General features: G+C 45.0%; 1 protein-coding gene across 10 annotated transcripts in view; it reads left to right on the top strand.

The window, feature by feature from the left end:
• SBF1 (SET binding factor 1) overlaps positions 1-22,127 on the top strand; it is a 2,512,102-nt gene that overhangs the window by 517,349 nt on the left and 1,972,626 nt on the right. For all 10 annotated transcript variants that reach the window (XM_069629502.1, XM_069629505.1, XM_069629506.1 and 7 more), the window contains 2 exons: positions 9,391-9,523; positions 10,406-10,514. In XM_069629502.1, coding sequence (XP_069485603.1) covers positions 9,391-9,523; positions 10,406-10,514 — 242 coding nt within the window. The remainder of the gene's footprint in view (positions 1-9,390; positions 9,524-10,405; positions 10,515-22,127) is intronic.

A 22,127-nucleotide genomic window follows, 5' to 3' on the forward strand; every position in this document is an offset into this window, starting at 1 on the left:
TTTCCTGTCAAATTGGAACTGCTCTGCCTAAATTGGTTGGCTTTTGCTGACAATGTCCTCCTCTTAGACAGAACTCCTTTCGGGCTGCAAAACAAACTAAATTACTTCCACCAATATTGTCTACTTAACAACTTGAACATTAATTCAGCAAAATCAAACATCTTAGTTTTCACAGACATTAGGACATCGCCAAGATTCAGATGGTATGTTGACTCCAAGGAGATAACCATTAAAACAGAGATGAGATATTTGGGATATCAGCTTTCAAATAGCATCTCATGCAATAAGTGGCAAACCTCATTAAATCTTAAAGTCGTGCACTTGACAGCACAAATGAAACTGATACTTCAGCATCATTGCAAGTTTTCACTGCTGCCACTGATAGATTTTTACCAATTGAAGGTCGAACCAACATTACCTTATGACTTAGATCTAGGTTTGCTGGATTTGGGTACCATTTTGAACACAATCCAAGGTAAACTATGGAAATCAGTGTTGGGGCTGCTGGGATATCTTCCGAATTCTATTTTAATCCATGAATTGGGCTTATATCCATTGGCTGTTAGACTCGAATGGCGTAGGCTAAGCAATTTCATGAAATGGTTTCACCCCAGACATCTCCCTATACCAGGACCTGCATATGATGCTGATCGATGACCATCCAGCTTCAATTCTCACCTTTCATGCACGCATGAAAAAGGTTCTTCTGTCTCTTCATTTAAATAAACAGGACATTATCGACCAACCAAGTCTGATTAAAAAAAAAAACGATTTCATCTTAATTCTTGGGCATCAAATTCGGACCAGATTGAGGGGTATTCCCCTTTTACTAATTATGCCAACTTCAGACACGCGCAAAAACCTTGATGCCTGTATCTGATGCGCTTCCCTGACAACAAAGCGAGGGTGACATGAGATTTTGCCTCGACTTAGTTCATACCAGTTTTCGAATGCAGAAATGGCATGTCTACGGAATATTCGATCTCTGCCTCAAATGCTGTTTCATTAAACAGAGACTTTACAGCACCTGTTTCTGTACTGCCCGTACTTTGAATGTGAAAGAAAGACTTGCCGCCTATATGGGCTCAGTATCCAACCATGCAGGCTATGCCGTTTGGACGCGCTGTATGTGGGGAAGCAGCAGCTCAATTATACTGGCTAAGGTATGACTTGTACGCAGGCTCGAAGAAGTCCTTAATGAAAGAAACCAAGGGATTATATTGACATCTGACTAGGTGCACTAGTGTCAAGCCACCCTTTTTATTGGGTAAGGATGGCACTGCCTTGAGGGACTCTAACCTATGGTGACTATGAAGTGTCAAATGTCTAAAACGGTTTTGACGTGACGCCTTGACAGTTCGAGTCAGATACTGGTATAGGAAGTCCATTCTTGATTCCTATACATGGGCCTTAGGTTCTTTCATTGCCTTAATCCAGAGTTGCCGCAGGATGCCCTTAGTTTTAAATTGGAAGACGTTATGATTACACTCACAACACATTATTTTTAATTCTAAAGACCTATATGATACACTGGAAAATCTATTTTGGAATGTGTAAAACTTAAAGGTTTTAGGCCAAATAGCCTTTCTAATGAAGTCTGGCAATAATAACTTTGTGGATCGATCTGAACCACCCTGGAACAGTCTTATGCTGGGTCCAACAATGCACCTATCTCCAACATTGGGGGTATCCCCAATGGATTTTGAAAAGAAATAAAGTAAAATACGATGATGGATTTTTATTGTATATTTTTATAGTTTTTCAGCAATAACAAGCGAAGTAAGAATTTTAAATTAGGAACGAGAATAGGATGCATCACGGGACAGAAGGGGTCACACAGAATGTTACTTATGTACATTAAAGCTAACATAAGCTCTACTGATGAGTAATTTGAACACTTTTGATCTTGCATAGTGATGATTTCGTATTTTGTTGGTTATTGGTGATGATGTCCAGTGCTGTTTGTGCACTCTGCTTATTTTTCACAACTGAAGCATTTGCCCATATGTGCATCCTGCACGAACTTGGAACTTTTCAGTTTTCTCCCAAGGGGGACTATGCTACTTTGGTTGCTACACTGTGTGCCTTGCAGTTATAAAGATGGACTCTTATGGTGACACATGTGCTTACCTAACAGAGAAGCTCTTCTAAAGAACAATTTGATATTGCACATTGTTGACTTTGCACTGAGATGGTTCTGTTTTTTGTGCTCCTTTAGGGTATTGATGTCAAATGTTAATCTTGTACCTTGCAGTCTTGGCACATTGCGCTTCTTGCACATCTGAAGTCTTTGCACATGTGTATTTTGCTTAGTCTTTTTAAGGTAGATCATATACTATGTTGATATTACGTGATATTGGTTGATGAAATTTGTGATAATATATTTGTAAAGGTTTTGTAAACCAAAAACAAATAATAATTTTAAAAAAAGCTGGGCTGCATCGTAGGCTAGTTCTTTGGAGGTTAGAGGCTCTGTACCTGAGCCCAAAGACTGACACAGGCAACGCATTACTAGTATAAGAGCAGACCTAGGTTAGTCTAGCAACATATTACATATTCCCTGGAGCCAGAAGATCCTCCAATGCACTCTATGCATATATTGGGGCCAGATCGTGGGAAGAGTCCCCAATGTGCAGAACCAAGAAAGCATACTACCCATTCCACTAGCCGCCCCTTGGCTGGATAGGGACACAGTGATTACAGCTTGAAAATCGACCAAGGGCAGAGGGGAAGAAAGATTGTTGCTAACCAGCTTAGCAGCTAGCACCTAGTACGGCCAGCATATACTATTAGCCACCAGGAGAATTCCTGAAATGCCTACACATGAAGAACTTTGGTTGTTTCATCATAAGACCTCATCCTGACTTCTGAACTTTCAAGTAAAAGAACCTTTTTGACTCAATACCATGTTCCTACCCGGAGCATTTCACTAATCATTTACTTCAACTTCTGCATGTGTTCAAATAAAACCTCTTTGAGAATGAAATTTTGTGCGAGTCCTCTGTGAATCCTATGTTTTTGTTTGAATTAATTTACAGTGGAAAATGATTTTAGAGAAGCAAAGTATGCCATTAAAGCAGTAGCCATAACTTTCCATATCATAAATAGTTTGCCTCGGTTTTAGTCAATTCTATATATTTCAGAGTCACTTGGTAAAGACAATCCTACCTCATAAGCATGAGTCCCGACTTAAAAGTATGGTAACCTCTGCCATGTTTTAGTATCTCTTTAAAGGGTGAACAGACCGACTGGCTCAAAATAAATTTCAACCGTCTTCAGGAGCGCTTGAGAAAGGCTCAGGATGCTCTTTCTCCTGAAGAAATAAGCAAAATGTTCAATAGTTTCGCTTGAAGCAAATAAAGTATTAGTGATTTCTCAACTAATGTAATGAGGTAGTCATCCATGCGCATATGCAAAGGGGTCTATGATGCATTGAACGTTTTTTCATCTTTTACACCGCTGCCATATATCTATCTGGGCAGATTACAATTTTTGGGATTCTGTGCAACCACTTTGTGGGTGTCCTAAAAGTGTTGCTTTCTTTTTACCAGCTTTTGTTTTCTTACTTTACTTCGAATGGATTGTCCTCCCAACGTATTCCTCATCTTTGATAATCATGTCCAGCTTCGGTTGCTTCAGAAAACCTTTTCGGCAGAGGGCGCCCTGCATCGATGACGTCGAGTTGATGTCCCTCGAAGGCCTCCATCGAGGGTGACGTCATCAGGTGATATAAGTAGAACGCACAGTGCCCGTTGGCCTCAGTTCTGTTTTTCCGCAAACGTGTTTGCTTCGGAGTCTCGGCGCGCCTCGTTAGTTATGGCAACGCAGTTTTGAAAATCGTGAAAATCCTCGATAAAGATGTCCTCGTCCTCCACTCCGACGACACCTTGCACAGCTTTTTAGTAGTACAAGGAGTGTCTCAAAAATGTCAATCACAGATCCACATCGTTCTTGCCTGTGGTGTTTGGGGGAAGGCCATTACACTGATTCCTGTTCAAAATGTCAGTTGATGACAGGAAAAGCCCTGCGAGAACCAAAGGGGAAGTTACAGGTAGGAAAGCTGTCCAAACCTTGTAAGATCAAACCCGATTGTGCCTCAACCGCAGAGTCGAGAGATAGTGCTCCTTGACAGAAGTGAGGAGAACTATCCCGTAGTGGCTCACTCCTTTCTTCGTCCTCGACGAAATGAACGAAAAGGAGGCACCATCGGTCGCCCTCCTGTTCACCGTCGTCAGGCGAAACCCCAGAAAGAGTAAAGTGCCCTACCAAACAGTCATCTGCGGAATGGGAAGCATTCCACATACAAATGATGAAAATATTTGAAAGGCAGGGTAAGCCTTTGTCCACGCCTTCTATTGAAGCCGGCAGAGAGTGGACTCGACACTCGCATGCCCTCAACCGCGGGTGGTCGAAGGAATACTCATCGAGAACCCTCGAATTCCAGTGAGTAAAGGTCACTCGAGACGTGACAAGCATTCCAGATCAAAGTCGTCGAAGCCTGCTGAACCCACGAAGGCAAAATCTTCGAAGTGGACCGTCGATCCGTCGACACCATACAGGCCATCGGCGCTATTGACATAGACGCCATCAACCTCTGTCGACGTAGGCGCCAAAACTATTGGCGCCAAAAGTACTGCTCGTATCGGCTCGGCCTCCAGATCATGAGGAAACTCATAAAAAGGCTAAATCAACGTCTTCTTTGAAGCCTACAACACCTGAGTGTTCCTGACAAAACTCACCTCTTTGCCAAGGAAGGAGTATTTCAAATCCCTTTCTTTCATCTTTGAAGAAGAAGAAAGGACTGATGACGAGGATGCCCCTTTTGGGCTTAAATTTGGAACTCCAAATGTGCCAGAGTGCCTCATTTCGGAAGAGAGCAAGATGGAGGATCTGTGTGATACTCTACATAATGCCAGTGGCATTGATGCCTCTCCTGAATTGAAGTTTGGTAGGCCAGAACCTGGAGAGCATGCTGACTCTTCATACCGTCACCTATTGTCCAGGGTTGTGAAATACCTAGGCTGGGCTAGACCTCCGGTACAGTTTGTTCAAGATCACCTAACAAATATTCTGGTCCACCTACAGATCTGATTCTACCTTTCCACGTGGATCTACAAAAAAGGGTGGCCATGAATTGGGAGACCCAGGACACCAATCCTACTGTGGACAAATCTCTCACAGAAATATCGCCCTTTCAGTAGTGACCCTGGCTACCTGTCCAAGCACCCCACTCCGGAGAGTCTGGTGGTCCAGGCAGCCACGGCTACACCAAACAAGGCAGCGTACCCTACCATCCCTCTGGATGGGGACGACAAGCGTGTGGATGGATGGGCACAAAAGGTATTTTTAGCTGGGAGTATGGCCCTGAAATCTACCAACTCCACATGTGCCTTAGCAACATTTTCATACACTCTGGGAGTGCATATGCATGGCGGCGGGGGCATCTTCCATAAGGGGAGAAAATTGACTGTTTCCTAGCTATCATTAAGGATGGAAAGGAAGCCATGGGCGAGTGCCTTCAGTCTGGATTGGGCTCTGTAGACCGCATCAGCAGGTCCATGGCTACAAGCACTGTAATGCGCAGATTTGCGTGGTTGTTGAAGTCCGGGTTTGCACCAGATGTGCAAGCTAGTCTTCTCAACCTGCCATTTGACGGGTCTCACTTTTTGGCAGCAAGGCTGACTAGAGTCTTTTTGTCCGACGGGACAGCCAAGGAGGGGGCGATCCTATCGCTACTACTGCTGATTTGGAAAGGGAAGAGGTGTGGCCAATCAAAGAGGCCAACGGAAAATACCTTGTGGTGGACGAGGTAAAGGTGCAAAGCCAGCTGCAGCTACTTTGCCATCAGCAGCTGCAGCAACTGCTCCAAAACCCCTTGCGTCACAAGTCTCTGGTGGGGGGCAGACTGTCTCAGAATCTTGAAGAATGGCAAGCCATTACTTCAGATGCTTGGGCTCTGGAGACAATAGCCCAAGGTTACTGCCTCCCATTCATAACTCAGCCTCACACCAATCCACCTGGGAAACACTCTTTGAGGATTTCAGACCCGCTCCTTGTGCTGGAAATATTAACCCTGCTAGAGAAAGGTGCTATTGAACCGGTACCTGTAGCAGAGAGGAACAAGGATTGATATTCACTTTTTGATCCCCAAGAAAGACGGAGGAATGAGACCCATCTTGGATTTGAGATACTTGAAACAAGTTCCTCAGGAAAGACAAATTCAAGATGGTTACACTTACTCAAATCCTTCAGGCACTCCAATTACAGGATTGGTTGGTGTCATTGAACCTTCAGGATGCTTATTTTTATGTGCCAATCCATCTCAAGCACAGAAAATACATGAGGTTTGCCGTTGGCGGCTTGCACTATCAGTATCGAGTCCTGCCATTTGGGTTGACCTCCGCCCGAGGGTATTCCCCAAACTGATGGTGGTGGTGGCAGCGCATCGCGCATCTCAGGAGATGGGGATTCATGTCTACCCCTACCTGGACGATTGGCTGATCACGGTGTGTTAGCTCTGGATCACCTCAATCACCTGCCACTCCCTTCACAGACTGGGTTGCTCCCTCATTTTCAAGAAGTCACAGAATACACCTTCCCAGCAGCTCCAGTACATCAGAGCTGTACTAGAACCATTCTTGGAAAGCGCTTGCCACACAAGGCGAGGGCTCAAGACATCCTTCAGGTAGTTACCAAATTTCAAACTGGCCAGAATCTTCCGGCATTTGGTTTCTTGAGGTTGCTCAGCCTCATGGCATCGTGCATTTTTTTGGTGCCAGAAGCCTGACTGAGAATGAGATCCCTTCAATGGGCTCCAAGAACACAATGGTCCCAATTCCCAAGAAAGATGTCGGACCGACTTCAGGTTCCAACCAGGGTCTCACAGGATCTTCTGTGGTTGGCCTGCAAGAACAATATTCTGAAGGGAGAACATTTTTGGCAGCCATGGCCAGAGATTACAGTAGTGATGGACGCCTCACTCACGGGGCGGGGAGCCCACGCCAACGGTCCGACAGTCGGCGGTCGTTGGTCTCCATCAGAGATTCCAAACTACACATCAACCTTTTGGAGCTGAGGGCAATTCGACTAGCGCTGAAGGCCTTCCTGCCCTCTGTCAGGGGAAAGAATGTCCTGATAATGACGGACAACACAGTGGCCATGCATTACCTCAACAAGCGAGGTGGTGTAAGGTCAGTACAACTGCAGAGAAGCAATGCAGCTCTGGTACTGGGCAATTCGAGCAGAAATCTCCCTATCGTCAGTTCACCTAGCCGGGGAGGAGCACACGACGGCGGACTCTCTGAGCAGGCAGAGCAGTTTCCTATGAGTGGGAACTAGCTCTGGAAGTCCTTAAAGAGATCTTCGCCCTTTGGCAACCCCTCAATTAGACCCGTTTGTGACCGGTATGAACTGGAAGTGCGAAAGGTACTGCTCTAGGAGACGTGTTTGTGGTGGATTTGGAGTTCCCACTGCTATACACGTTTCCACCGATCCCCGTCATTCCTCAAGTAATCGGGAGGTTGAGACGGTTCGGAAGCCGCATTATCTTAAATGCCGCAGATTGGCCCAAGAGAATGTGGTACCCGGACCTTCTGGATATATTCATCTGTACTCTGATAAGTCTTCCACAAAGAGAGGATCTTCTCTTGCAAAGGGAGGGACAGGTCCAGAGGTCAACACTCTCGGCCTTCATGCATGTTTTCTGAAAGGTTGAGATACAAGGATTGGGACCTCCCGGATGACGTGATGGAGGTGTTGCTTTCAGCAAGGCCAGCAACAAAATCGCTGCACTGTTGCTGTTGGAACAAGACTGGTGCAGAGAAAATGTTGATCCTTTTCCATGTTCAACTCCGGATGTCTTCACTTTTCTCCTATCATTAGCACACAAAGGTCTTAATATTGGGACCATTAAAGGTTACCTGGCAGCGCTTTCTATATTTAAGCGCTCTTCAGAAGAATGCTCCTACTTCAGAATTCCCTTGATAATTTAATTTCTAAAAAATGTCTAAAAGGGTTCACAAGCGTGTTCCCACCTTCTTCCTTTCAGGTTCCAGTTTGGGACCTTAACCTGGTTCTTAAATTTCTAATGTGTGCCCCATTTCAACCTTTGCACACATGGCCATTGAGGTTATTTAACTTTAAAACCATATTGTTTGCACTAATATCTGCACGTAGAGTGAGCGAGTTGCAGGCACTTTTTTCCAGGCCACCCTATACCGTATTCACCAAGGACACGGTTGTGTTGAGGGTAAAACCCTCTTTCCTGCTTAAAGTTGTATTGGATTTCCATTTGAATCAAAAAATTGTTCTGCCAGCGTTTTTTCCCCAGCCGCATCCCAGTAGAGGTGGATGGGTCACTAGAAGAGTTCTAAGCTTTTATATTTCTAGGTTCTCCAAATCGAGACTGGACGACCCACTCTTTATTGGATACACTGGACGAAAATTAGGACACACTGTTACTAAACAGACTTTGTCAAGGTGGATCATCCTTGGTATTTCAGAGTGTTACAGATTGGCGCGCAAGGACCCACCAGAGGGTTTGCAGGCTCATTCTACCAGAGGCATAGCCTCTTCTGCAGCCCTGCAAAGGGGAGTAACCATTAGATCCATTTGTGAAGCTGCAACATGGTCATTGTTGCATACATTCACTAAACATTACTGCTTGGGTGCTTCTCATGCTCAGGATGTCGCTTTTGGTGAAGCTGTGCTTTATTCTGCCTTATAAAAGATTATTCAATTTTAAATTCTCCACCCTCCTCCAATCCTACTTAGTGCTTTGGGAGTCTATCAAAGATGAGGAATACGTTGGAAGACACAATCCATTTGAAGAACAAGTTACTTACCAACTGGTAGCTTTCTTTCGACTGTATGTTCCTCCAACATATTCCTCATCTTCCTCCCATCCTACCCCTCTGTAGAATTTCCTATGCTGTTACAGCTTTCGTTCTCGCAAAGCTGATTACTGCCTGCCTATGCTAACAGCAACACGAAGATGAGTGGGGAAAAACAGAACTGAGGCCATTGGGTGCTGTGTGTGCTACTTGTAGCACCCGATGACGTCGCCCTCGTCGGAGGCCTTCAACAAACATCGACTCGACGCCATCGAGGCGGGCACCCTCTGCCAAAAAAGCTTTCCGAAGCAGTCAAAACTGGACATGATTATCAAAGATGAGTACGTTGGAGGAACATCCGGTCGAAAGAACGTTACCAGTTGGTAAGTAACTTGTTCTTCTGTGGCTGGATGGACTTCTACTGAAGTCTCCTGTGCCCAATCTCACTTTCTTCCCTTTCATTTTTTAACTATTTATCTATACCTCTTCCTCACATCCTGCAGTGTATTATTTCTGTCTTTTCTTTCTGCTAAACTTCCTCTGTTTTTTCTCCTACCAGGAATTCAGAATGTATTGTCATTGTTCTGTGCTGCCCTGACCGAACACAAGATTCTGTTTCTTTCCAAGAGCTACCAGAGGCTGACTGATGCCTGCAGAGCCCTGATGGCACTCATGTTTCCTCTTAAATACAGGTAAGGTGCTCAGAATACCACAGAGGGGTCAATACAACCAATGGTCATAGGGACTTGTATTCTCAAATCTTAGACACTTCTCCAAGCTTTCCTTTTTCTCCCCGTCATCTTGATGCAACAGAGTATTCTCCTATGCTTTGGGTTTGTATGCCTTGATTGAGGAATTTGAGTAAGTTATAACTATTATGTTGTGCAATCCATATGTCTGGCTGAGGTATACCATTTGTTGCTTGTATTTGTGGTGCGGGCATTATCAGGCGGGTGATTTCTGAGGTCTGCAGATGTGGTCCAGCACATACTCCATAGTAAATAAGTTATGGGGGCGCAAATGTTGAAAACTGTGCAATCTGATAGGGTAGAACATGAAGTATGACTTTAAGAGCAGCAAAAATAATGATGTGACGCACTGTGGATGGACACAAGGGCTGTTGCACTACTGTTGGCACTGGAATAGGCCTGAGTTGCAGCTCTCCTAATATCACTGCATGATCCGATGTCCTGGATGTTGTATTGAACAAGCTTCGAAGGAAAATCTGAATAGTTATGGACAGATATCGTTGTTAGAGAAAGAAGTGGACTATTGAAATGCGTGGCTAGAGAGAAGAGATGTAGGAATTAGGAGGCTCCTCAGAATGGGGAAATGACCAATGACCTGCATCTCTGAAAGGTATTTCGTTTTTCTTTTTTATTGACGTGCACATTGTCTGTGAAATTCCTCACTTACCCACACTCCCACCACCTTCATCCCAGACCCACGTCCAAGTCATGATACTAAGTGATGTATTATGTGTTTATTGAAGAACATCAGTGTGTAGAGTGTTGCACTTAATAATTTCTGGATTGTTGCAAAATAAAGTAAAGTAGCTTATTTTCTTTCCACAGCTTCACATATGTGCCCATTCTGCCTGCACAGCTCCTTGAGGTCCTGAGCACCCCGACACCTTTTATCATAGGAGTTAGCTCCCTCTTCCGAACAGAGACTCAGGAACTGGTGAGACTGTACTTTTGTTTTTTGCTTTAATTTGAGCATGTAGGAAGTAATTATTTTTCTGTTCAAATATTTTGTATTGAATGCTTGAGGAATGTACAGTAATAGAATAATTAGACCAACAAAATACATGCATTATGCCACAATACGGTCTGAAAAAATAAAGTAGTTGGTGAGATACTTATTACAATATAGAACAATTAATAAACGCAATAGGAGTAATGACCACAGCTCATACAAATACTCTGGATAATCATTCAATAGATGCTTGTAGCCTTATCTGGTGGAATCAAACACTTTCAAAATGAATGAGATTCAGAAAGAAATGACTTGTGCATATTTGCTGAATATGCCCATAGCGATCACAAAGAATACATATTTTTCTTGTTTTTTGTTTATGGTTAAAAGAAACCTTTACAATTTCAATATAAATAGACTAACAATTAGCATATCAGTGAAGAGAAAAGAAAAAAGGAAAAGAAAATCATAAAAACCACATTAATAACAACCATCTCAATACAAAGCGGTCATCAATAATTCATAATCCCACATTTCTTGAATTCATATAAAGGATTTAAACCACCAGTTTACAGATCACAATTAATTTTGCCATTAATAAATAGACAACCGATTTACAAACACAACCATATTCTATCACCTGATTTTAAAAAAAACATGGCGGATCAGTTCGAAACAAAAACAAAGTAACACATAGTTTACATCACAGGCAAGTTATAGTAGACACCTTTGTGCTAATTATTCATTTCATACCAATTCCGAAACCGAGGTAAACGCTGACTTTTCTTTCTAAAATTGTCAAAAAATTGGTAAAACTCAAAATAAGGCTTTGCGACCTACCCCACATACCTTTGCCATAGATTCTCCCTGTTCAGCATGAATCCTGCACATAAATATTCTCTAAACATCACTTTCCTTTCAGATTCAAAATTCACACAATATACAGTTAAGTGTTTGAGTGATTCTATAGTATTATTACTCTTACAGAATCTGCAGTAACCAGTAATACTCTTGTGTTTGTACTGATTCCGATTCATCAATTTTTCATTTGTTTGTAACTGATTCATACGAAATCTCAGATATAGTGTCCGAGCTAGACTGCATGGAAAAATTACGTGGTACTGTGGACGATAACCCCACTGCTTGGGGAATTTTGCATATTCAGAGAAGGATTTATAAGAATGTATTTTATCCATCAATAGACACCAATAGTAGCGACAATATTTCAATTTACATGAAGGGAGTCCTAGTATTAGATCCTCATGAGTAATCAAAGTAGAAGCTAGTATTTCCTCCATCCTATTCCTAAATTTCAGAAGCGATGGCGGATAGCCTTGGACAATCATCATCCCTAAATCTACATATAATAAATCTTTAGTGGGTAATAACAATTTAGCATAATTAACTAGTGATCTCCAATGCCATTTAACAGATAACGGCAACAAACCTAACTCATGGCAGGTGATTACATTTGGCGTGGACATGGCCAAACCCATGCTGGGTTTGGCCATTCTTCCACATTTTGCCCTGGATTATGTCTAATATTCCCTCTGTCATGAAGCCATATATCCAAGGCATAAAGTAGAATCAGCTCAACTTTCATATTTCTCCAGCATGTGGTCTGGCATGGATTCACATGAATATTCCCAGTCAAGCCGGGAATCCTTGGTAAAACAGTTTGACTTTCACTTACAAACTGTATTCTTCCTCTAAACCAATCATTGCTTTCTGGGTCATAGTGCCCCCAGCCAATGACTGCTCTCTCCCTAAGCCCTTCCTCTGGCAGCCATTTTCAGATTTTTACTGCACGTTCAAGTGTTGGGTGTTTTGCTCCGAGAGCTATTCTACAGTTTTTGCGTTATATCAACCGAAAAAGTTCTCATCTGTCAACAGCAGGGAATTTCAGCACCCCTAAAGGGTGAGGATCTTCGCTGTTTCGTCTAAGTTTCCATAAGGCCATCGGGCCTTCTCCGCACCTGGGACCATGACGGAGAAGAAGGAAGGAAGATCCATTTTCAAGCTCTGCAGCAGATGCCGACTGTGGAATGTGTTTGAGGGGGACAAACACCTTCAATGCCTCTACTGCCTTCACCCAGACCACAAAGGAAAGTGCGAGATCTGTCTTGGCTTCTCCAAGAAAACGAAGGATTAACACGGTAGACGGGTGACGTGGCTAAGCACCAAGGCCTCTGCCCCAAGCCCCAAGTGGGGTCCTGCCTCACCTAGGACCGGCCGCTCCAAAGAGCAGGCTTCTAAGTCTTTTGAGGGCACTCCATCCGTGGGGGGCCCAAGACCAGGCCAAGCACTGGCAGTCAATTTCCGTTGGGGTCGCTGCGTAAGCTGCTCCCTCGATGGGCAGGTCGCGATCGACGTCACCATCTGCCTCCGTTGCCAGCCAGCGATTGAGCTCCTCAAAAAGGTAATTGCCCTATTAAGCTGTGAGGAAGACTAGGGGTTCAACGCTGCAGCCGCCAACACTACCGAAGCCAGTGACGGTTGCAACCGTAGGCACTTGGGTGTGGACTCCAGCAACCAGTACTTTTTCTATAGCCTATCCCGCTTGGGCGGGCACGGATTCCTCAAGAGGGCCAGGCCTTCCTCCCACATGTCGTCCACAAGGGGCACCACCATGATGGTCTTCCTCTTGGCTCAGCCCTCTGGTATAGGAAACCCTCCTTCTTGGTCTCCTCGGGCGTCAGCTGGCAAGGTTCAGAAATTTTGGCGACCATGGCATGAAACAACCCCACCTCATCTGGTGGGGAGGCCCTCGGTTGCGCCCTCAGGCCCCCCCCCCCCCCCTTCCTCAGTCCTGGACAGTGAGGGCAAGAAGTTGGATTCCATGGGGAGAAAAGTCATTCACTCTGGCGTCAAGGTAGCCAACGCACTGGTGATCCTGGCCAGGTACGACAGAATACTGTGGTACAAGCTGGGCCCGATTCTGGAGATCCTGTCCGACGACAAGAGGGTGGAGGTAATCTCACTCCTCCAGGAAGGTGAAGTGGCTTTGGATCATGCCATCACAGTGGTCCTGGACATCGCGGACAGGTTTCCGGCAGATAAGGAACGGTGTCTGCCTCCTTCGTCGGGGCTGTCTGAAGGCCACAAATTTCCACCAGGAGGTCCAAACGAGGGTACTGGACATGCCCTTCGATGGGGATAACCTCTTTGGGAAGGCAGTCGATGAGTCCTTGCAGGCCATTAAGATGGATACAAAGACGGCTCGTGGCCTTGGCACTCCAGAGCACCGCTCTTCCTTTCGCGCCTCCGGAAGAAAGTCGGGCACATCAACAAAAGCTTTCTCCTCGTACTGTCAGCCCTCCCGGTCCACGACCCAGGAGGCCTATAGAGGCCACTCCAAAGCCTTCAGTGGAGGTGGTCGGCTCTGTCGTCGCCCCCAAGGCTGAATGCAGGTGCAGAAGCAGGACTGAACTAGCCAGATCGTCGGGCCCCCCCACCCATGCAACCCTGTGGGAGGCTGGCTGACTGGATTCGTTGGTGTCGGGGAGAAGATCTCCACCGACAGATGGGTGCTCGACTCTCACGCCCACAGATTGGAGTTTCAGCACAAGTGTCTGCGGATTCCTCTGGTGGCCCGGCAGGTGCAGCACATCCCTCAACTCTTGCAGGAGGTACGGGCCATGCTACGAAAAAGGGCGATAGAGCTAGTTCCAAGACGACTCCGGGGCTCTGAAGTCTATTCCACATACTTCTTAGTGAAAAAGAAGACTTGGGGAGGCCCATTCTAGACCTGTGGCATGTCAACAAGTACCTCAACCAAAAATTCAGGATGGTCACGCTGCAGCACGTGCTCGGCCAACTGGAGGAAGGAGAATTCTTGACGAAGGATGCCTACTTCTACGTCCCCATTCACCGAAAGTTCCTACTTTTTGTGGTACAGGGAAGGCACTACCAGTTCAAGGCCCTCCCTTTCGGCCTGAAATCGGCTCCCAGGGTATTCACAAAGTGCCTGGTACCAGTGGTGGCCCATCTACAAAGGGTACACCTGTACCCGTACCTTGACGACTGGCTCATCGGGGCCAGTTCATGAGGTAGCCGTCAAACACACTGAAATCGTCCAGCTGCTGACGGACCGGGGGTTCTGCATTAATTATCCTAAGTCCTGCTTCACACCAACCACGAACGCTCTGGTTTTAGGAGCCAGGCTCAACACGGTCGCTGGCCATGCTGGGGAAAGTGCAACGGCTGTTGTCACTGAAGACTGCCACGTTGTGGACCATCAAGTCGCTGCTTGGCATTAGGGATGTGACTGGCAAAGCAAACTGAATAGCTTTTCTTAAGTGTTCATTTTGGCATTTAGCTCCCCCACTGGCTACTGGGGAAGATGAACATGTTGCCATTTTTATAACCTGCATGCCACAGATCAATGGAGACTGATGGTAGTATAAGCTTGTGCGCATACACACACATACACGCACGCTCTTTACCTTACAGCCTTTAGTTTACTTGCGGGCCAAAAGGTGTTCATGTAATCACGGACATGTTACCCTTTGGTATGGCAGCAGGGAATACCCACAGAGATGAGTGAATTTCGCAGTGTGACTGATTATATGTAAATTCAATGATAGAACCAGGGAAATCCCCCATTGTCATATGTTTAGCAAACATTATCCATTATAAATATAATAAACCCCAAAGCCGCCAACCCAAAGTAAACCCTTCCCCTTCTTGGCACTGTATTTATTCTTCTTATTGCTAACATATTGATTTTGTGTCAGGAACGTGTGGTTTATGGAATGGCATTAAAAACTGTTCAAACTGAAACTACTTGGCAGATGGCACATCCAACAGTGCAAGAACAAGACTGTGCAGCACTTGCTTACTGCAACCTTTCCAAATCAGATTGAAAAGCACACTTAATGGTATAAACGGTATACCGGTATAAACAATGTGAAGGTTATTATTGTTCAATTGAGTGGTTCACGGTATCTTTAACGGTATACCGTTATATCCCTACTTGGCATGATGTCTTCTTGCATCTACCTTATCCAACTCTGCAGGTTACGGATGCAACCTCTTCAGGAGTTCCTCGACGCTCAATGGATACAGGTTTCGAGAAGCTTTGCGGACAAGATCCCTCTCGACAAGGAGTGGGGCACACTCCGACATCGCCCGGGGCACAGGGTTTTAAACACCCTCTCCCCCAATACCAGGAAACTGTCACCACGGACGCTTCCATGGAGGGCTGGGGAACTCGCACCGGACGTCTGCACGCCAGAGGCCTGTGGCTGCCAGAGGAGAAATATCTTCACATCAATATTCTGGAGCTATGGGCAGCGTTCTGGGTCCTCAATTCATTCCTTCCCTCTCTGAAGGGCAAGGTGGTGAGGATCTTCAGACAACACCACCATGATGTTCTACATCAGGAAGCAGGGGGGCACTCGATCCCCAGCGCTCTACAAAGAGGCGCAGAACTTATGGCCTGGGATATCAAACAAGAGATCTTCCTCATCTCCTTTCACCTGGCAGGAGTCAAGAACTCCATCGCAGACTCCCTCAGCAAGGCTTTGCGCTCCTGCCACGAGTGCGAACTTTGGCAGTACCAGGTGTACTTAATTTGTCAAGTGAGGCAGGCCCTAGATCGATCTGTTTGCCACGACGGCAAACTCCAAATGCCAGAAATTTGCCAGCAGGTTCCATCAGCCGGGGAGCATGGCAGAGAGGGCGCTTTCTCCTTCCCGTGGGAAGGACTGTTTCTGTACCCATTTGCTCCGTTGCCAATCATGCTACAAGCCATCAATCAACTCAAACAGTGCCAATGCAGGCCAATACTTATGCCCCCGGCGTGACCCAGGCAGATTTGGTACCTGACCTTCTGCCTGTCGGCGTCCCCTCCAGTGGTCGCAGATTTGCTCTCCAGAGAAGGAGGTACAAACTTCACCATGACCCAGGATCGCTGAACCTGAGGGCTTGGCTCCTGCAGCCCTAGAGTTTGGAGGATACAAGTTGCCAGCTGACTTGCCAGGGCCTGAGCGTCATCGACTCTTAAGTGCTATGGTCACATGTGCAAGCGTTTGGCTGCGTGGTGTCTGTCGCAGAAGATCACCCCACTGATGGTCCCGGCCCCTCAGATCCTTCCATATTTGTTGTCCTTGGCCAAGGTGGTTGTGGTGCTGGTGCACTTCTCAATCAAGGTGCATCTTGCGGCTATCTCCCGCTACACTAGGTCTCCAGGAAGATTTTCTCTTTGGTCCTCAAAGGACTGTTTCGATCTTTCCTACCGGTAAAGGCCACTGCCCCGGCATGGGAACTCAACGTGGTGCTGACTAGGCTCATGGAAGCCCACTTCAAGCCTATGTATCAGGTCCCTCTCAAGTGCGTCTCGTGGAAAACGGCTTTCCTTGTAGCCATCACCTTTGCCAGGAGGGTGGGTGAGATCCAGGCTCTATCCTGAAGACCGCTATATCTTGCTTTCCACTAATAGGTGGTGCTGCAGACGCACCCCTCCTTCATGCCAAAGGTTCCATCGGAATTCCATCTCAGCGAGCCTTTGGTGTTACCTGTGTTTTTTCCAAAGCCTTCGTCACCGGCTGAAAGGGCCTTGCACTCGCTGGACGTTGCTTGTGCTCTAAAGTTCTAGGTGGCACGCACAACAGGTTTTCGGAAGACATCTCAACTGTTCGTGAACTTTCATCCTGTGAACAATGGGAAGGCCTTGTCCGAGGCTTCCAAGTCAAGGTTGCTCTCCGGCTGATTCACACAATGTCATCGGTTGGCGAACCGACTGATGCCCGGCTGTCCGAGAGCCCACGCCACCAGAGCGATCGGTGCGACGACGGCGTTCCTGTCTGGTGTGCCCTGCTGGACATCTGCAGGGCTGCTACATGGAGGTCCAAACACCTTCACTAGATTCTACTGTGTCGACAGGGATTCCAGGGAGGAGTCCAGAGTCAGCCAAGCAGTGCTACGCAACCTGTTCACTTGAGGTGAACCTGTTCCGGAGGTAAGAGTGATTGCTTCTGCTGAGTTTTGCCACCTCCCATGGTTGTGTAATGTTGTACTGCTATGTATTCTTCATTCGTGAGCATGTGAATCCATGCCAGACCCAATGCTGGAGAAGTTACTTACCTGTAACCAGGGCTCAAGTCGAGGGTACACCCACCTTTTTCAGAGGGTGGACTCAGTTCCCCACAGCTAAAATGAGAAACATTGAATATCCTCATTGAATTTATGAAATAAAGCCCGCCTCGAGGATTGAACTGCAGTCGTCAGGTTTACAGGCCAGACACTTCACCACTACTCTATGTAACCTGATGAAAAATAAGAAACCATTAAAGGTGAAATGTCCCATTTCGGTACTGCAACTTCCAGGGAAAACATTTGTATTCTTGGTGTTTAAAGCACGCACATCTTTTAACGTTTTCAAAAATACTATTAGAAGAAAATATACTGTCTTGGTTTTGTGTGTTCATTTTACGAAAGGAAAATGCTGTCCGTCCTGTGCAATTTGAGTGGTTATGCAAAGCCATTTTAATGAAATATGCATATTTCACCTTGATATGCTAATTTCCAGTGATGTCACATCCCATTGTGTTTGAGTCCCCCCAGTTAAATTGTTAGCACTTGACCCCTGCCTGTAACTATTGTTCTCCAGCATGGGTCTGGCATGGATTCCCATGTGAACCCTCCCTCCGAGCCCTCCCCCATGCCCCCTGCGGCTCTCCTTGGTCATACTACCACTTTACGTGCTTACCAAATCTGAAGATGGCTGCCTGAGGAGGGGCTTAAGGAGAGGGCAGTCATTGGCTGTGGGCAGAATGACTCAGAGTGCAGTGATTGGTTTAGAGGAGAAATAGTTTGTAACTGAAAGCGTTTTTCTTTTACCGAGGATTCCCGGCCTGAGAGGAAATATTCACGAGCATGTGAATCCATGCCACACCCATGCTGGAGAACAATAGTTACAGGTAAGTAACTTGTTCTTTATTCGAAGAGCCCCCTTCTTGACTGGTTTAAAATCTTCTACGCATGCAAAGTTATCTTTCCCCAGTTCTGTCAAGTATTGAGCCATGAGCAAAAACTGTTACAAGTGTTTCTTAATTTGATTGCTTTTATTAAGTCTCTTTGTCAACAAGTCCAATTTCTTTCTACAAACGATGACTATTGGAGTGCTTTCATCAACATCCTGCTGCCGTGTATTATAAACCTGCTAACTCAGGATACTTTGATTAAATATACTTGCTTTCTTATCTTCACATAGGAATGGAAAGCCTAGTCATGCTAAAACTCTTGTACCATATACTTTCAGCATCTATTTACCAAGCAACATGGGAATACTTCCATCAGCTGTCAATTCTGTTGGATATATGACCGGTTTAGAGGGCATGTTAAATGGTATCTTGAGTGTAGCCAGAAACCCAGGACCAACCTTAACCTTAATCCTATATCCAGTACCCTTTTTTCCTTACCTGTGTGTGATGTCTGGTCTACCAGAGCCATTTTGCACCATGGTGTAGTGGACTGCCCTGCTCACTGCTCTTCGGACTGCCAGGCCTTTTCTCTGCGTACGTGGCATTGGCACCTCCCTGCACGCACTGGCCTATTTTTCTTCACTTAACCTCCATCTTAAGTTAAAATTTTCTCATTAACCATTTGACCTTGTAAGCAAATTCCCTCCAGCCAAATTGCAGTGTTCAGTTTGCAGTTGTTATGATACTCATATTCTTTTCTGATCAACTGATTTATGTCTATTGCTTGAATTTTGTTTTTTATTCATATTTCTTCCTACAGAATGCACGGGCATAAACCCTGCTCCCACTGCCCCCTCACAATCCCGCCCCACGTATAACTTTCACCAATATTGCCTGGTCCACAACCCACCATCTACATTTTCGTGGTAGCATTTGAGGGGGAAAAATGTATGCAACTTTTAATTGCGCACTAACCCAATACCCTGATCAACATGCACTCACGTTGATCAGGGTATTAAGAAGCTCCAGCTAATCTTAATAAACTCAGTGACATATTGATGGTATTGTCATGAAAGTAGTGAAGGAGGCAACAACCCTAGGTTTTTACCTTGATTCAGTTCTGAATCTGAGCAAACAAGTTAATGCTACAGCCTCTGCAACAGCGTACAGATGTAAGCCGATACATGCTTGTAAACCCTACTTATCCACCGAGAGTTGCATCAAACTAGTGAGAGCTTTAATTCTCTCTAAACTCGATTATTGCAACACCCTTTACTTAGGTGCCAGCAAACGCATCACTAACAAACTCCAAATACTACAAAATAATGCACTCAGAACAGCTTTAAGTATTCAGAAGAGACAACACATCTGAGGCCAGGAGAAAGTACAACAGGCTATCAATTAAGGATAGGATTCAGTTCAAAACAGTTTCCATCACCCACAAATGCCTAAATAATGCTGACCCACTATACCGTAGAGAAAAAATTGTCGTCCCACGAGGACGGATAACTACTTCTGCATTGTAGCTCCCAGATTTAAACTGAAAAAAGCAAGTGGCAGTTGTTTTCCTGTCTTGGACGCCCAACTCTGGAACGCCCTCCCCTCTGCGAACTGGCCAGACCTTCCGTAGCTTCAGGAAAAACACCAAAAGCTGGTTAGTTACGAATGACTCATGATTTCCGTCAGGACACCTACTACCTTTGACACTACAATTGAGTATATGGTTGTAATGTACCTTCTCTTTGTATCATACTTTGACACCTGTTGTATTATTGTATATATTGCTTGTAATTATTTTCTGTGTAACTGTAAATCTGAAATTTGCTTTCAATGTGCCCGGATACCTACGGGTTTGGTGCGCTATATATAAATCAATAAACAAGCAAAACAAACAAACTCTGCCTCAGGTGCTCAGCCCCTTCTTTCAGAATGGCCTAAGCACTAAAGCACTCAATGCAGAGTACATCTGAATTAGCATATTGGGTCTATTGCTATTGGTTTCTGCACTGGGAAGCAGACTTCGATCATTTGGCTTGAAATGCAAAATTGAGTTTTATAGAAGCAATGGGCTAACACATCCGTATGCTTTGACTTCTTAAAGAAAAAATGGACACTAAAAAAATTGGATTATTTCTCAAAATTTGACAAAATGTGCAAAAAGAAAAAATAACCTAGAATTCATAATTTCAAAGCACATATATAATCAGACACAGGAGTACCTCTTGCAGTTCCCTTCACCCAAACTAAGGAGGACCTAATTCTTATTGCGTATGCATCTCTTGCCATGTTTTGCAGTGCTGGGCCCTAGGCATAGTATCCTCAAAGAATTACGCTTTTGCCATATCTGTAAGAATAGAGGTGTAGTTGAAGGTTCGATTCTGTCCCTTTGCCACCCTGACCTGTTTCTTTTTTTTTTTGTAGTAATTATTACAGACAAAATGACTACAAAGAAACAATCCATTTTATTTTAATTTCTGGGGTACCACCAATGCCCCCCTTTCCCTGTGCTATTACCCCTACCCCTGGCCATCACTTTTAATTCCTTACCCACCCCCCTTTTATATTTCGATCTGTTTGTCAGTAGTAATTTTGTCGGCAAAAATTACTTCTAATAACATTTTAGAAAACCAACACGATATCCCCAAACACCCCTCCGAACCCCCCGACCCCCCCCCCCCCCCCCAATATATTCTTTCGGGCTAAGATGCCCAAGCAGCCATCAAAGATCCCTTTTATTTTCTGTAACTAGATTTTCGCTGAGATTGTATTGTAAGGAAAACATGATTGATTTGTATTCATTACATTTTTCATAATGTATGAAAAATGTATTCACTATCTTTTTATAATTGTGTGTAAAATTTAACTATATCACACTAAATGATAGATAAATTAGATCATAGTAGCCCATCTTTGGGGGTGGGAGGGAAGAAATGTAGAGGGTGATGAAGGACCAACAGAGTACATGCAAACATATTATTTTTCTTTTATAACACGCTTAATACCAACTAGTGGGTTCTAAGCACGGTATTGGGATTAGAACCTGTGTTGCGCTGAGATGTATGCCCATTGTTTCCAGGTAAAACACTATAGACTATGTTGGGTATGTGTAACTGGGATGGTGCCTCAAATACCACTCCACACTTAGGGTTGCTTTGTCAGATCCCATTTAATCAACTAGGAGGTCCTATGCATACAGTTACTTCGGCGCCTCAAGGTGGTTCTTGTTGCTTCAGACTTCAGTCCACCCTTGCTTCTCCCAGCTCTTCCGATCAGTATTCCCAGGTGTCTTCCTCGTCCGCCAATGTCTGTAAAACAAATGACACCCTACCCTCATTAAGCGGCTTCCATTTATCCCCTCCTGTAAGGGAGGCATAGTATCACAGACACAAGAGTGTTTCATAACCTTTATTACATTCTTGGAGTTTGTAAAAACTCCTACTTTGCCTTATAGGTAGGATGGGAGTAGGTTCTACCATCAAATAATAAAGAAAACACTGTCTTACTCAGTCTATCAAATCAAAATTTCCTATACTAAAAAACCTAATGCCTGCCCTATCTTATACAAAAAGTGTGTAAAGGGGAATGTGTATGCAAAGGAAAGTCGGTGTTATAACATAGAGGCTCAAAATGGCTGACTCACCTCTCCTCCCCACGTTGGACAGCACGGAATAAT

The sequence above is a fragment of the Ambystoma mexicanum genome, chromosome 12 (genome assembly GCF_040938575.1).
Source record: "Ambystoma mexicanum isolate Mex_15411 chromosome 12, UKY_AmexF1_1, whole genome shotgun sequence".
NCBI lineage: Eukaryota > Metazoa > Chordata > Amphibia > Caudata > Ambystomatidae > Ambystoma > Ambystoma mexicanum.